The 14,196-nt window shown below is 46.3% G+C and overlaps 1 protein-coding gene across 17 annotated transcripts in view; it reads right to left on the bottom strand.

Moving 5' to 3' along the window:
* Window positions 1-608: 608 nt before the first annotated feature.
* The window catches only part of EIF4G3 (eukaryotic translation initiation factor 4 gamma 3), a 152,616-nt gene continuing 139,028 nt past the window's right edge, over window positions 609-14,196 (bottom strand). For 11 of the 17 annotated variants that reach the window (XM_080631482.1, XM_080631495.1, XM_080631491.1 and 8 more), the window contains 8 exons: window positions 12,548-12,720; window positions 10,344-10,469; window positions 9,494-9,575; window positions 8,228-8,326; window positions 7,203-7,349; window positions 5,954-6,035; window positions 4,419-4,565; window positions 610-3,198 (listed from right to left, as the gene is read on the bottom strand). In XM_080631482.1, the coding sequence (XP_080487608.1) occupies window positions 3,017-3,198; window positions 4,419-4,565; window positions 5,954-6,035; window positions 7,203-7,349; window positions 8,228-8,326; window positions 9,494-9,575; window positions 10,344-10,469; window positions 12,548-12,720 (1,038 nt within the window). In that variant the 3' untranslated portion in view covers window positions 610-3,016. Of the gene's footprint in view, window positions 3,199-4,418; window positions 4,566-5,953; window positions 6,036-7,202; window positions 7,350-8,227; window positions 8,327-9,493; window positions 9,576-10,343; window positions 10,470-12,547; window positions 12,721-14,196 lie in introns of all 17 variants that reach the window. The other 6 variants (XM_080631487.1, XM_080631488.1, XM_080631485.1 and 3 more) reach the window with 4 other exon arrangements.

Below are 14,196 nucleotides of genomic sequence, written 5' to 3'. Positions count from 1 at the left end.
CCCCACAGGCTCCCTGTTTCTACTCCCTCCAGCCAGTGGTTTTCCAGCTCTTTCAGCCAAAGGGTTCAAGCTCCCCAGACAAACTTCCTTGCTCTGACACACCTCAATGCATGTGGCTGTTCGAAGGCTCTGCAACAATTTCTTCCTTTTTGATTCAAGGTGACAGATGAATAAATTGCAGCCTGTGCACAGCATGGCTCCGGTGTCACACTCACGTGCCCAGTGAGGTCTGACACTGCCCATAGAACCACACAATGGTTTGGGTTGGAAAGGACCTTGCGACCATTCAGGTCCAACTCCCTGCCAGAGGCAAAGACACCTTTCACTAGACCAGGTTGCTCAAGGCCCCAGTGAGAAACCAGAGAGAGGAAATTCACCAGGAGCAAATAACTGGCCTCATTTACATACCCACATCCATTTAACTCACTATTTAACTGCAACAAACCATCACATACCCACTCCTGTTGTGGCTCAAACCTGACTGGTGCCAGAGCAGCACCACACAACCTTCTGCAGAGGTTTAATGCACACACACCTTTTAGACCTGCTGGGTGAGGGGGTTCCATGTGGATCAGCCTTTTGGAGATGCTGAGAATGCTGTCACCAACCCACTGCACCCAACTGCTAGGCAGGAGGGGACATGGCTGTGGATGAGGGGTCGCTGGATGTCACACAAGCAGATACAAACATATGTGGATATTAAGGGTGAGTATTCTTTTCTTTTTCTTAACAAAACATCAGAGAAAAGTGTTTTATTGTTACTAAAAAAACCCCAAACAATGCTCTAGTGTTTCAGGCCATGGATTTTCTAGCTCAATTCATGGTGTGGAGTGCAGCTTAACAGCGGAAGTGTCTCAGGGTCATCTCCCCTCTAGCCACAACCAGGCCCCCTCCTCCCTTTACCTCGGTGACCAAATAACATCCATACTTGCATGTACAGCAATTGTTTACATGTAAAAGCAAGATTAGGAAAGTATTTAATGTATCTCAAGCCTTTTTTCCCCTGGTGTTTTTTTTTTTTTTTTTTTTTTTACCTTTTACCTTTTTTCCCCTTTTTTGTAAAAAAAGAAGTGATTTAGCAGCTAGAAGGACAGCATCATGTGGGCACCTAGTGCTGCACAGCCCACCAGCAAGTGCTCCACAGGTTACTCGCGCTCCATGGACCACAGTTCACAAACAACGCTTTGGGGCTTCACAACCTTTGTGTTGTGGCAGATACTTCTTCACAGTGAGAGCCAGCAGGTCATTTTTGGTTGGGGAGACACACAGGAGACTTCACCCACTCAGCAGCAGCTCAGTTTGGAGCTCTGACTGCACTGCAAAGTGACTGCTGCTCAGCTGTACCTGGGCAGCACTCAGCCTTCAGCCACTGTCATGGGGTGGGCAGAGCCGGGGGAGCACCACACGCTTGTTCTTCCTCTTGACTCGTGTAGGGTGTTTCTGTGTTCATCCTTACGAGTGTCTGGGTTCCTCAGGCACAGCAAGGCAACCAGGAGATGCAAAGGGCAGCAGCAAACCATGGTGAGGGGCTGTCGGTTCTCTGCTCGAGTGGCTGTGACCTCCGGAGCTACCAGGATCCCAGGTCCCCAGGACGATGCCAAAGATCCAAGTCACATAAGAGACACCAGTGGGAAAACTGCTTTGGGACCAGCACCGACCACCCCTGAGGTTGTCTCCCAACAACATGCTGGGAACCAAACATACCCGCAGCAGCCCTGCCAGCAAGTTCTCTGCAGGAAAGGTCTCCCAAGCAGCAACCCCCCCTTATTTTTTCCTTATTTTCTTAAACAACAATTGCTCTCACCCCTCTTTTTGGTGGACACACAAACATACACACACTATATGTACACAATTTGGAACCGAGGAGCTACACCGCGACAGGGGAGCGATGGTGCCACACATTCAGCAGCTGCCAAAGGAGAAGTCGTTTGACTTTCTGTTAAACTTGCAACGTTTGTCTTTATTTTGTTCTTTATATTTTGAAAGTGAAAAGAAATAGTATCGAGTCAATTTCTTTTTTTCTTTTTTTTTTTTTTTTTTCTTTTTTTTAAATATTTGTTCTATGTATTTACAAGCCTTAAAGTTGCTCTAAAGGTTCTCAAAGTAGCACTAAGGACTCTTTTGTTTTCCCCCAGGGGAGCACTGGTTCGAATGAGTTACTTTTGTGTTCGGAGCGCTCTGGTCCGCAGCGTGTTTCTCAAATGCGTTTCCTTCCGTTCCAAGGTTAGGTAGGGTTTTGGATTACTAGGTTCTTTTTTTGTTTAAGTTTCTGAAGCAAGCTGAGAGGCAGGCAGAAAAATCTGATGGCAATTTGAAAAAGAAAAGAACATAAAAGCGGGTCTCTTCCTCATCTAGCTCACCCCAACCCCCTGGAAAGTTGTGTCTATTGTATCATGCTTGGAAACAAAACTGAGGTGCAGATGAAGGGGAGGGAAATTTATTTCTTGGCTTTTGTTCTATTATACAATTTGTATACAGAAACTGCAAATTTAAAAATTACACTGGCATTTGCAGTCCTTAAAATAATAAATTAAAAGTTTTTATTTATTTTATTTTTCTTTTTTTGTTCTTTTGTTTTTTTGCTCAACAGATTTGTTTCGCTTCGTGGTCAGCTTTTTTTGTTTTGTTTTGTTTTTTTTTTTGTTTTTTTTTTTTTTTTTCTCTAAGTCCTTGTTTAAAAAGAAAAGAAGAAGAAAAAAAAAAACCCGAAAGATTAAAACAGAAAATATTTTCTATAAATAATACATGTGTTTTGGTTTAGTGCTCCCGCCCTCAGGTTTGAAGTTTGCTTTTTTTTTCTGTTGTATGTGTTTGTTTTTCAAGTACCTTTTTTCCTCCACAGTCACCTTGATGTTTATGTATTTTACCTCTCCCACTCGTGCGTGTGTGGGGAAGGGGGTCTGTGTGAGCATTGGCTTTGCTGCACTCTGATTGGCGAAGACGTGAAACTTGTTAAAAAAATACTTAAATCCTTTCTTTTTTTTTTTTTCTCTTTTTTCTCTCTGTATTTTAAGTTTTAATTATCCTCCGACTCCTCTTCGGCCTCTCGTAGCCACGTGAAGAATGCTGTGACTGATTTTAGCGCTACTCCTTTCCCGTTCTGCTCTGCTGGGTCCTTGCTGCTCTCCCACTTGTAGAAGGCGTCCTCTGATATTACCTCCTCATCGTACAGGCAGTCAAAAAACATCCGCAACAGATCTGCAGAGATGGAGTAACGGGAGAGAAAGCGTGTCAGTGGACAAAGCACGGTTATGGATAAGGGGATTAATGGGACCTCTAACACGAGAGATGCAGATACAAGCAAGAGGAAGTTCTGTAACTGAGTTACTGCTTCCTGGCTGCTTACACAGAGATGAGAAAGAGCATGGGTCCCTCTGATGCCAGTGGATAACTCCTGCTTTGCAGGAAAGAGCCTGGAGCACAGTGTGATGGGGAAGGGCTGAGGGACCTGGGGGGTTCAGTCTGGAGAAGAGAAGGCTCAGGGGGGACCTGATCGCTCCCTACAAGTGCCTGAGAGGAGGATGGAGCCAGGAGGGCCTGGGCTCTGCTCTCAAGGAACAAGGGATGGGACAAGAGGAACCGGCCTCAAGCTGCACCAGGGCAGGTTTAGATGGAGCTGAGGAACAATTCCTTCCCCAAAGGGTGCTCAGGCATTGGAACAGGCTACCCAGGGCAGTGCTGGAGACACCGTCCCTGGGAGTGTTCACACACTGTGGAGATGAAGCCCTTGGTGCCATGGGTTAGCAGTATGATCTTGAAGGTCTTTTCCAACCCGGTCGATTCTATGATTCTACGAAAGAGAAAGCTGGAACAGCAGCTGTGGCTGGGCAGCAGAGTCCCCAGCAGCCCATCCTCCTCCCACTGGACCTTGCAGTCAGCTCCTCTCCAGGATAACGAACAACCAGGCCCTTAAAGCTAAGGACGATCAACTCGGGTGGTTCTGGGCACTCTGTTTTTGTGCTGCAGATTCCCCAGGAATCCCTGTTTCTTTGACAACTCCTCTCCTCTTTTCCAACAAAGGTTTCTGCAGTGCCTCTGGGACAAGACCCATCAGTTGTCAGAATCATTTCACTCCCTCCACAAACTTACAGACTGCAAGTGCAATTACAGCACCCAGTGCTCTCACATGTCCAGGTATTGTAAACTCTATGGACTATTTTTTACTGCTCTTTGGTTTTCCCTCTGTTTTTATCAACAGGGTTTGTCCTTCCTTCTGCATGGCTGCTGACAGGAGCAACCTGTAAGGTCCGGCCTTTGGCCAAACATGTGGGGACAAGCAGAAACCTCTGTATGGTGTTTTCTCTCATCTGTTGTGTACATAAAGGTAAGGAAAAGCACATCCTCGACTCCACCCTCACACAAACAACTTTCCCTCACACTGTCAGCATTCAAATCCCCAGCACACAGGCAACACTTACTAGGAGGTTGATCAAGTTTTACTATTGATGCTTGTAGTGCATAAAGTGCTTGTAGTTCCTTCTCTGTGTCTGAGTCTAGGTACTTGATTAAGATCGGCACTCTCTGTTTGATAACAGCAGTGTCTACACGGAAGCTAGAAGATTCCGCTGAGGGGAAGAGAGGAAAACAGGGTCAGCTCTGGCAGATGGCAGCAGGGACACGTCTTCTACTGATTCAAACAGAAATCACAGATACAGGTTAATGTGGAGAGAAAAAGGAAGATGGGGAACATCCAAAGTATTTCTTTGGCTTTTCCTGGAAGTCTTGGTTCTTCCAGTTCCCCAAATTCAACCAGTATCTGCAGTGACGTGGCCCTACCCAGCCTGCTGCCACACACAGAGGGATTCCAGCCTTACTTCACAGCAACCTCAGGCAACTGGGTGTCCAAAGTGTGTCCAAAGGGCTAAAATTTCAGTTATACCGAAGGTTTGAGAAGATTATATATTAAAATACCAACGCAAAAATAGAACCATAGGCTGCATATGACATAAGAAATCAGGAATACATAAAAAATAGGCATTAGAAGTCCAGCTAGAACATGGATAAAAGATTCAGCAGCTTCTAAGTCGATCATGCAACACAATTCAGTGATATTTTGAAAACAAACCTGCTCAATTAGAGGCAAGGTCACAACATAAACCAGATGTTCCTGATGCACATCAGGGAACCCTCAAACATCTGTAATCAAATCCTGAGTCATTTCGCCATTAACACTAGGTGGCACCAGAAAGGTTCTGTTCTGGTGAGAAGAGAGGAGCTGGGCTCCTTCCCCTCCCAGCAAGATGAAGTTCAGGCCATTCCCTCCACCAGGACGTGTGACTCTTGGAGCTCACAAAAGAACCGGCTGCTTTACAAGCACAAGTTTTTGCCTTGCCAGATGCCAACAGTAAAGTTAAAGAAAACAAAGTGATCTGACCAGATGTTTCTGGCTGCAGCTTTATTCAAGCCCCCAAGGGGCTGAGGCTCTCTCTGACTCAGGATCCCTCCCTTCCCTCCATTTCCAGCCGACTGCCAACACATAAACTGCAGATTACTTGAATTTATGTCCAAAATTGCTACTTTGGACATAAACCTATTACCAAGATGAGATGCAGGCTGGCTTCTCTTCTGCAATCCATGCTGCCACCTCGCACATGGTGATCTGTGTTGGCAGAGCACCCACGTGTACTTGCTGACACAGGAGGGGAAATGCTGATTACCTTAATAATGTCTAGCAGCAGATTTCCATCTTCACTAGGAAAAACCCATGAGCAACCTGGCATTACTCAGGGTCGACTGAAACATCTGCTCATGAGAGGTCACTGGGCTATGCCAGGGCCTCAGGAACACCATAACGGGGAAGCGACAACCCACTTGTGAGCACTACAACTCAATATGGTGCTATAGTGTGTGACAAAAAGCAGCCTCAGGAGAGAGAAAAGTGATAGAAACCTGAAATATAGAAAATAACGCTGCACATTTGGTTTGTACAGTGTTTACATTGTGAGTTACTCACCTACAATAGCTGCTTTACAAACTGCTGTCATTAAAGCTCTAAGGAATGTAGGTGAACTCATCTGGCTTTCATCTAGATTAGCCTGAAATCAAGAGTAAATGGATGGGTTAAAAACATGCCACTAGGTAAAGAGCAACCCCTTCAAACTCCACGGCTGCCTGTGGTACAGGTTCAAGCTCAGTAAAAGCTGCTGCAGGAGGAATCAAGTTCACTCCTCTGTGAGACCTCAGCTTTCCCATTCCCTTCTTGAAACCAGCTCAGGTACAAACATACACTGCAGGAGTGGTCAGCACACCCTCTAACTGTCCCCACAGCCACAGAAACGAACCCAACCCGCCAAGTGTGGCTCACAATGCCCTTTACGTGTTCAGTGTGTTTTTCAGGCTTTTCCAACCCATTTTACAGCATGCTTTTGGGTGGAGCTTTGTTTGCACTGTAGAAGTTCAGAGAATGGCAATGTAACTTGTCCAAGGCTACAAAGAGCGCAGGGGGGTGTCCCCAGATTTTCAGTTCTACTCTTTCATGAAGCTCTCAGCAGGAGAGAGCTGACATTTCTAACACAGCGCTGCAGCAACAGGAGTAATTGAAACAAAGCTGGCCAGGATTCAGCTGTAAGTGCGTGTCTAAATGGATCAGGTTGGGTATAACCTCAGACACTAGATTAAATACCTGGCTGAAGGGATGCAGCCAGCGAGAGGGCAAAAGATCAGTGGGCTGACTGGGCTTTTTCCCCTCCCTTTCCATTATTTTCTCTTACAGAGCCCAGTCCAGTGCACTGGGAAAGGTCCATGTGCCCTCAGTGACTGCTCAGGACATTTCTGCAGCACGGCAGGGGGGGAATTTGCAGAGGTCATGTTGCAAACAGCAGTGAGAAGCTTTCACCGCTTATGCTGGGAGGAAAGAACACAGCAGCGAACTCAGTTGAGAACCTAGTTAAGTAGCCAGAAGCAGTGTATTGGGCATCAAAGTATCTAAAAGGCAGTTACGCAGCTAACGTGTAACACAGTTAACGTTTAACACAGTTACACAGTGTTAATGTGGCTAAAATTCTTTCTCCCTAAATCTCACGATGAGAGAACTGATTTATCTTTCAGATTTTAATTCTTTGGCCGTGCTGATTGCACCGACCTGCTCATCTTAGTGTCCTGTGCCTAGGGAGGAGCCTGCAGGGATGCTCCTTTAGATGAGACAGTATTTACAGAAGCAGCTAACAAACTGTGTGCAGGGAGGGAAAAAATAGTCCTTGTACCTCTACCCAGTCAAAGATTTGTTCATCATTTGCCTTGTCCTCAACAATGAGTTTTTCAAGCTGCTTGTTCAGCTCTTCTGCAGAGAGTTCTTTCTCTGAAAGTGCTTCTGAGGAACTGGAACAGTCGGACTCTGTGAAGTCCAACTTCTGCAACATCAAAAGTGAGGATGAGAATTAGTTAAATACACTTTTCTATGCCAAATCACACCACATTGAGGCAGCAAGCTACGCTTCCTTCTGCTTTCTGGCATTTTTCAACTGCTAAGCTATCATTACAACGATTTATGTACTTGCTTTCTAACCTTCGGAACAGAGAATTTACAAACATGTGGGATCTACACATGTTTGTATCCAGCAAAGACAACAGGCACCTCGGAGCAGCTGCAGCCTCACACAGTATGAGTGTGCACGAAATGAAGAGCATGTTACTCAACTAAAACGATGGGGAGCTGGAATGCAATGACCAGAGCTGGCATTGCTCAGAGAAACTGCAAGCTAACATCCCAATTCATTGCAAAATGAGACAGAGGAGCAAGAGTGCCCTCACCAAGCCCCATGCCTTAATAATCCATTTCATTTCCCACAGTACAGCACTTCCTAAGTGCTAAAATGTGGTGGATCACTTAGAGCAACAAAGGGAGACTTCCAGCAAGGTGCCCTCCATCAGTCCCGGCTCCTGTAGGTTGTGAAACCCTCTGGGATTGTAACACAAGGTGGGATAAGCGAATAATCACTACCATTCAGTCTGGCCCTTCTGCACAACATCTGTCCTCGCTGCAAGCCCCATTCCTGGGGTCGTTTCCCCAGCTGGAGAAGCAGATCTGTGTGCCTGGAGGCAGAGGGGACAAGCCTGTCCTCCTGGTGTTTCAGAAAACAATCTAACACCAACTCAGTGCAGGAGACACTTCACCCCACATCGCAAACAACCACACATAAGAATAGGATGGAACAGCATGAACAAATGGGATGTGGAGCCAAAAATCAGTGTGCCACCATCATGAAGCAAGCACTTGCTCTGAACTCACTTGTTCCATGAGAAAGGTATGTACATCCTCCCCTTCGGGTAAGTAGTCCTTCCAACTGAGGCCAGTCTCCCTCCATAAGGCTCCCACTTTCTTATGGCTCTACAACACAAAGTTTGTTCATTTTAAAGACTGCAGAGACAACCAGGGGAGTTTACATGAGCTGGAGTGGTGCAGCTGTGTGAGGAGAAAGGAAGAACCATAGCCACCAAACAAGCTGCCTGACGACAAAGTGAAAACCTCTGGAAATCCCATGCAAGAGGCATCATACACACAATCCTGCCACAGGAATACACACCTTGTCCAGTGGTCAAACATGATTTTATGTTTTTAAGTTAACAAAGCAGACTGTTTAGAGCTAATTGTACATAGTCCCTGCTATCATCCATCAGGATCAGAATGAAATGACTGATACTACATCAAAATACCCAAATCCAAGTATTGGCCTGGAGGAGATGGGATTAGAAAGCTTCAACACCCAGAGCACAGCAGCTTTGCTTTCACAGAACAGAGGAAATAAATAAATGGAAGTCGACTGCCCAAACAAGCATAAGACTAAAAGAAGTCAATAAAAAGTCACTATTTGCACGGCTAGTCTGAAATGCTCCTGGAACGTTCAGTCCTATCTGAGTGCAGGCTTTAAAACAAAGAAGAAGTAGCAAGTGAGGGGGTTTACAGGGTTGAAACTATCCCAAGTGCAGTATCCAGCTGGATTAAAAAAATACGGAGGGAGAGTTATAGGGAAACCACTGAACTGTTTGGACACCCAACTGTGAAATGCGTGAGAGCTCTATGAGCTACAGGGTGAAAAGGTGTCGCTACCCCCAGTGATGGGTGACTCTTTAGAGGTGCAGGGTTAGTTTGGATGAGCACCCAGAGAGGTCTGAGAGGCTGTCTGGAGCTCATCTGAACCCTCAGAACCTCCACGGTGTGCAAGAACAGCTCTCACAAGACTGCCAGCACCTGCTGCCTCTGGGCAGCTCAGGAATGCCTCAAGAACACCCCTCCTGCAGGACTGCAGCACTCTGGCTTCTGGGAGAAGCCAGGTACAAAGGTACCTGCAAAGGGAAAAGTGACGAGCAAACAAAAAGTTAACTCAGCCTTTGGAACCTTGTCAGGCTCGGCTGGAAACTGGGGATGAAGAAGCAGGTTTCCTAGGTTATCCGGGCTGGCCCATCCCTCAGGATCTTCATGTGGGAAACATGTTGGCTTCATGCATAAACATGCACTTGCTGCATCCAGCCCACGAACAGCACACCAGCCGCTTACCATTTGTTTGCATAGAAGGTGCAAGATTTCAGCAAGCAAGACGCCGGCTCTTCCCACAGGAAGCAAAGGTTTGCTAAATTCTCTAGAATGAAAAAGAGAGATTTTCCCTTATAACGTGAATTTGGAATGTGAGGCTGGGGGTAGTGATCAAACTGAGGCAGGAAAGCACCTGTGACTTATACCAGGGATAAAGGATTTGATGTGGCACCACTGATAGAAGAGACTTCAGCAATGCGGTGCACTTGCCACAGCAGGGCTGACTGCAAAGGCTTTATGTGCCATCAAATCCTCTCATTCCTGTGGGATGCTGCGTTCAGGCAGCAGGACTGTTTTTGGGGAAAAGCTATTATTTTTATAACACTTACAGGGTTGGCTTCTCATTAATCCCCAAAATAGAGGTACAAAATAGAGAAACTCTGGTCCTGGAAACCATTTCCAGTCATGCAGGCAAGGTTTTGTGCCTGCTCAAGGCAATGCGCAGGTGGTGTTTATCACACCCCAAGATATAAAGACCCCTGCACAATGCCTCAATATGTGCAAAGCTAATTCTAGAAGCTTGGTGAGCTCTCAAATGCCTCCCATTGTCCACCACAGGGTATCTGCTCAGCTGAAACAAACAGGATTGAAGTGGATTTATGGATAAAACTTTCACCTCTGCACAGTGATGACAGAGCAGCGAGTTCCCTTCCCACCACAGCCTGGTGCAAGCCTTCTATCAATTCATATGAGAAGCTGAGCCTCCAACAGCACTCATCTTTTATCTACTGATGGGAACCACACGGTGGAAATACTACAGCAGAGCCAGACAGGCTCTGCTCAGCTGAGACTGGAAAAGAACAGTGTTGCTTACTGTATAAGTTCTCTCATAGAGATTCCTCCTTCTTTTAACATGGGGGTCACCAACTCAGCTAGGTACAACCAAATATGGGGTATATCTATGGCCATATCGTCCGCCATCTCCAAGGTGTCTGCAAAGCTTTAAAAGAAAAGGAAAATGTCAAGTGTTAAATGCCATTTAGAGAATTGCAAAGCAAATCCGCACTTTCAAACCCCTTTGTTACAGAAGAGAAGAGGTAACACAACAACTGTTGCCACCTCCTGCTTCCAGTGCTTCCAACTGCCAGCAGAGAATTTCTCTATGCAATAACAAGGAGAGTATGTGGAAAATCAGCAGATAATCCAGGAAAGCTCCATTTACAGTTAATTCTTGTACCACTGTAACCAATCATTTGCCAAATAGTCAAACCTGTAAAACTAAGCAGCATTTTTTCTCTATAAACACCAACCATCTCATAAATGATAAATGGAGCTTTCTTAAAAATATCTAAACGTTTACAGAAGGGGGTTGATAATAATGGCACTCCAATGGTAATGAGCAAATGTCTGTAAGGATGGAAACCACAATCGAAAGGGAGCTCTGTGCACCAGAGGGAGGTTTCCATCTGGAACAGGAAATGCAGCAGGATGGATTACAGAACTGCTTCCCAACACTAGATCCACTTTCCAGAATGGCTCAAAACTCTTCTTCCTGATACAAGCCTTGCAAGTGCTTCACTCCCGTGCCTGTGCAAGGTGATCACTGCTCTGGCTCTTTTGCCAGTTCTCACCATGATTCCTTTCTCCTCGAAAACCCTGAGGCTTCTGGCATCTAGTTTAGTGCCTATAAATGCACATTTTCTCTGTGCTTCAAACCCAGAAACTGTCTCCTTTGCTTTGCTCTTTACACCCTCTGCTACCAGCTCAGCCTGCGTTTGTCCAAGGGCTTCTGCCAGCAGTTGGTTTCCTGCTGTGTATCCCTCCAGACTTGTGCGGTGGCCGTACTCATCCCATACCCTCTAATTACACCATAATGGGTCTTGTTGTGAGTGTCATGGGTTTCGGTGTTCTTCTCGTGTGCCCGCTCAACACCACTTGCCCTTTCATCATCTCTGGGAGCCATTTCCCTGTTCATGCCACATTCAGACCGCACATCCCACTGTTTCATCAAGGTCCTACTTGTTTGGCATCACAACCGCTTACCCATACTGCAGGAAACACAGGGACGGCTTTAATCACAGCCTGTTGTGGAAACCTATCACTGCAAATGAGTTGTTGTGACCATCGGTGGCTGCATGGACACAGACAAGCAGCTCCATGGGGATACACGTTTTTCACTGCTGTTCCATATGGTTTTGAACTCAGGCTGCCTGAACTTTTCCTGTGAGCCACTGGGTTGCATCACGGCAAAATTCACTGCCAGGCGCGGGCACAGGGAGATCACAATGGGAGCAGTCCCACGACAGGGATGCACATCAAAGCAGCAGGACAGGGCTGAGCTCAGAAACCCGCTATCTGAAAGGGTTCTTTCACCTGCTCTTCACTGGCTGCTTCTCGTGGTTACCCCTGGTTTAGTCACCCTGCTCTAAGCCCCAGTGAGGACTGAGCAGTGCCGGGGACCTCCTGGGGGACATGGATTGATTTACAACTGGAGACCAGTTCAAATCCAGGCTGGGAACACAAAACCAGTAGAGCAGAGATGAACCAGCAGCTGAAACATCTCTGGAGGAACGTCTCCTCTGTCTGGTACCACATTGGTGTGTATTCTCCTCCTCAGCCCCTCGAGGACACATCTGCTTCTTAAAGCTGAGTTGTCCTAAGAAATGGCAAGCATGTGTGTGAAGTCAGTTTTACCAGTGGGAGGGCAGCTGTGGATCTGTGGATACTCAGGGCTTCAGGCATTAATGTCACATGAAGATGTTTGACTTCTTCCTCTTCTTTTAATCATAGTCAGTGATTTGCCAGAAGGCAAACATTGACAAATGCACCATGAAACAGAAATCTAACCACACACATTCCAACAGACACCCACTTAGAAAGAAATACTTACATAAATAGCAAAATATTTACATTCACTACAGCATTTGCAGCAGTTAAAACTAAATCACAAGACTTATATTACTTATAAATACACCCAGGTGAAAACGCTCCTCCAGAATGGAGGTAGGACACCAAAGTAAGGTGGGAATTCGTTCCTCTCTAAGGAAAGCACCAAGTTTCCACATGCAGAATACAAACCCCTTGAAGAAATCCTGCTTGCTCAGCTTTCCCGACTGCACCAACTGGTGTAATAACTGGCCCATGTGATCCCTGGTGATCTGACTCCTCTCGAGCGTCGACTCCACTCCCACTCGCACGAACACCGGCAGCAGGTTGTGGGCGCTCAGCTCCTCCACGCACTGCATTGCCTCCTGTTCCAATGACACGCGGGGTCATTTCTGAACTGAAAACATCCCAAACTGGAGTATTTTCTACTATAACATAGGGGGGTTCCTTCTGGAAATGAGTATTTAGTGAAGTTGCCAGGCAAAAGTGCTGAACTAGGCTGTGGAGCCTCATCACAAACCATCACTGAGATGGCAACTGAATACTAGTGACACTACTAACAACACTACTAATGGTGCTAACAATGATGTGATAATGGTGATAACAATGATGGTGATAATAATACTGAGATTTATACCACACAGGCAACAATTTTTACAATACACAATTACACTCCAGGGTACAGTTTGGCTGCTCAGTGCAAGGACAGGAACTGTCTTCAGGATGCCACCAAAACGCCTGGTATTTCACCAACTATCACGAAAAGGCAAAATGAGGCCATCAGGTGAGGTTCTGTACTGGTCCGTTTGATACAGAAATGCCTGTGTACAAACCCACTTCATGTAAAGAAGCAGAGAATAGGTGGAGAGCACCTGGAGGAAAATTTACTCTGTCTAAAGCTTCTGCTTCCTGGCATGTACCTTTTGTAATCTAAGCAAATAAAACACTTGAACAAAGACTTTCAGAGGAGCATCAGTGACACACTGAGAAATCTCCACTGTCATCAGCAAAGATTCTCCATTGACCTTCTAGGTTCTACCCAATGGATGTCAATACGCTTCCCAAAGACATCTGCTCTTTGTCTTGGGTTATGCCTTTAGTTATCAAGACCTAGCAGCCCCAGGTGCATTTCTGCAGGCCCTGAGTGGCTTTTTCTGCATGTCACAAGCCCAGTGGCCCTTGACCACGTGCTCCTTTCAGAGCTCTTCCATCAGATGTGCCTGCTGGATCCCGGTGTCTCCAGGACAGAAGTGAATGTGCTGCTGGGTGACCCTGCTGTCACCAGGCACTGGCAGACAGCTCAGTGGTTTTACTTACAGACAGTTTAAACACAGAATGCTGAACTCCTGAGAAACAGTCATTCCTCTGTGATGTACAACACCAATACACCCATTTATGGCCTTATTAATGCGAGCTTAAGCTGAATTAGTCAGAACCTTTGTCGCAGGCTGCGTTTGAAGCATGTTAAGCATTTACAGTTACCATGTAACCCCCTAATGCAAACAAGCCACCTCAATCTGATGTACGTTTTTCAACCAGACATCACTTGTCTAATACAATTCACCTTGATTCCCAGCCAGCCATGAAAATATGTCATTGTATTTGCAAGTGGAGAAACCAAAGCAGCCCCTTTGCCCTGGACACAGAATCCCAGACCAGACACGTTTGTGTTGGAAGGGACCTTAAAGCTCCTCCAGCTCCAACCCCTGCCACGGGCAGGGACCCCTTCCACTGGAGCAGCTTGCTCCAAGCCCCTGTGTCCAACCTGGCCTTGAACACTGCCAGGGATGGGGCAGCCACAGCTTCTCTGGGCACCCTGTGCCAGCGCCTCAGCACCCTCA

Source organism: Psittacula echo (genome assembly GCF_963264785.1).
Source record: "Psittacula echo genome assembly, chromosome: 17".
In the NCBI taxonomy this organism is placed as follows: Eukaryota; Metazoa; Chordata; class Aves; order Psittaciformes; family Psittacidae; genus Psittacula; species Psittacula echo.
This window is presented reverse-complemented; position numbering and strand designations above follow the sequence as displayed.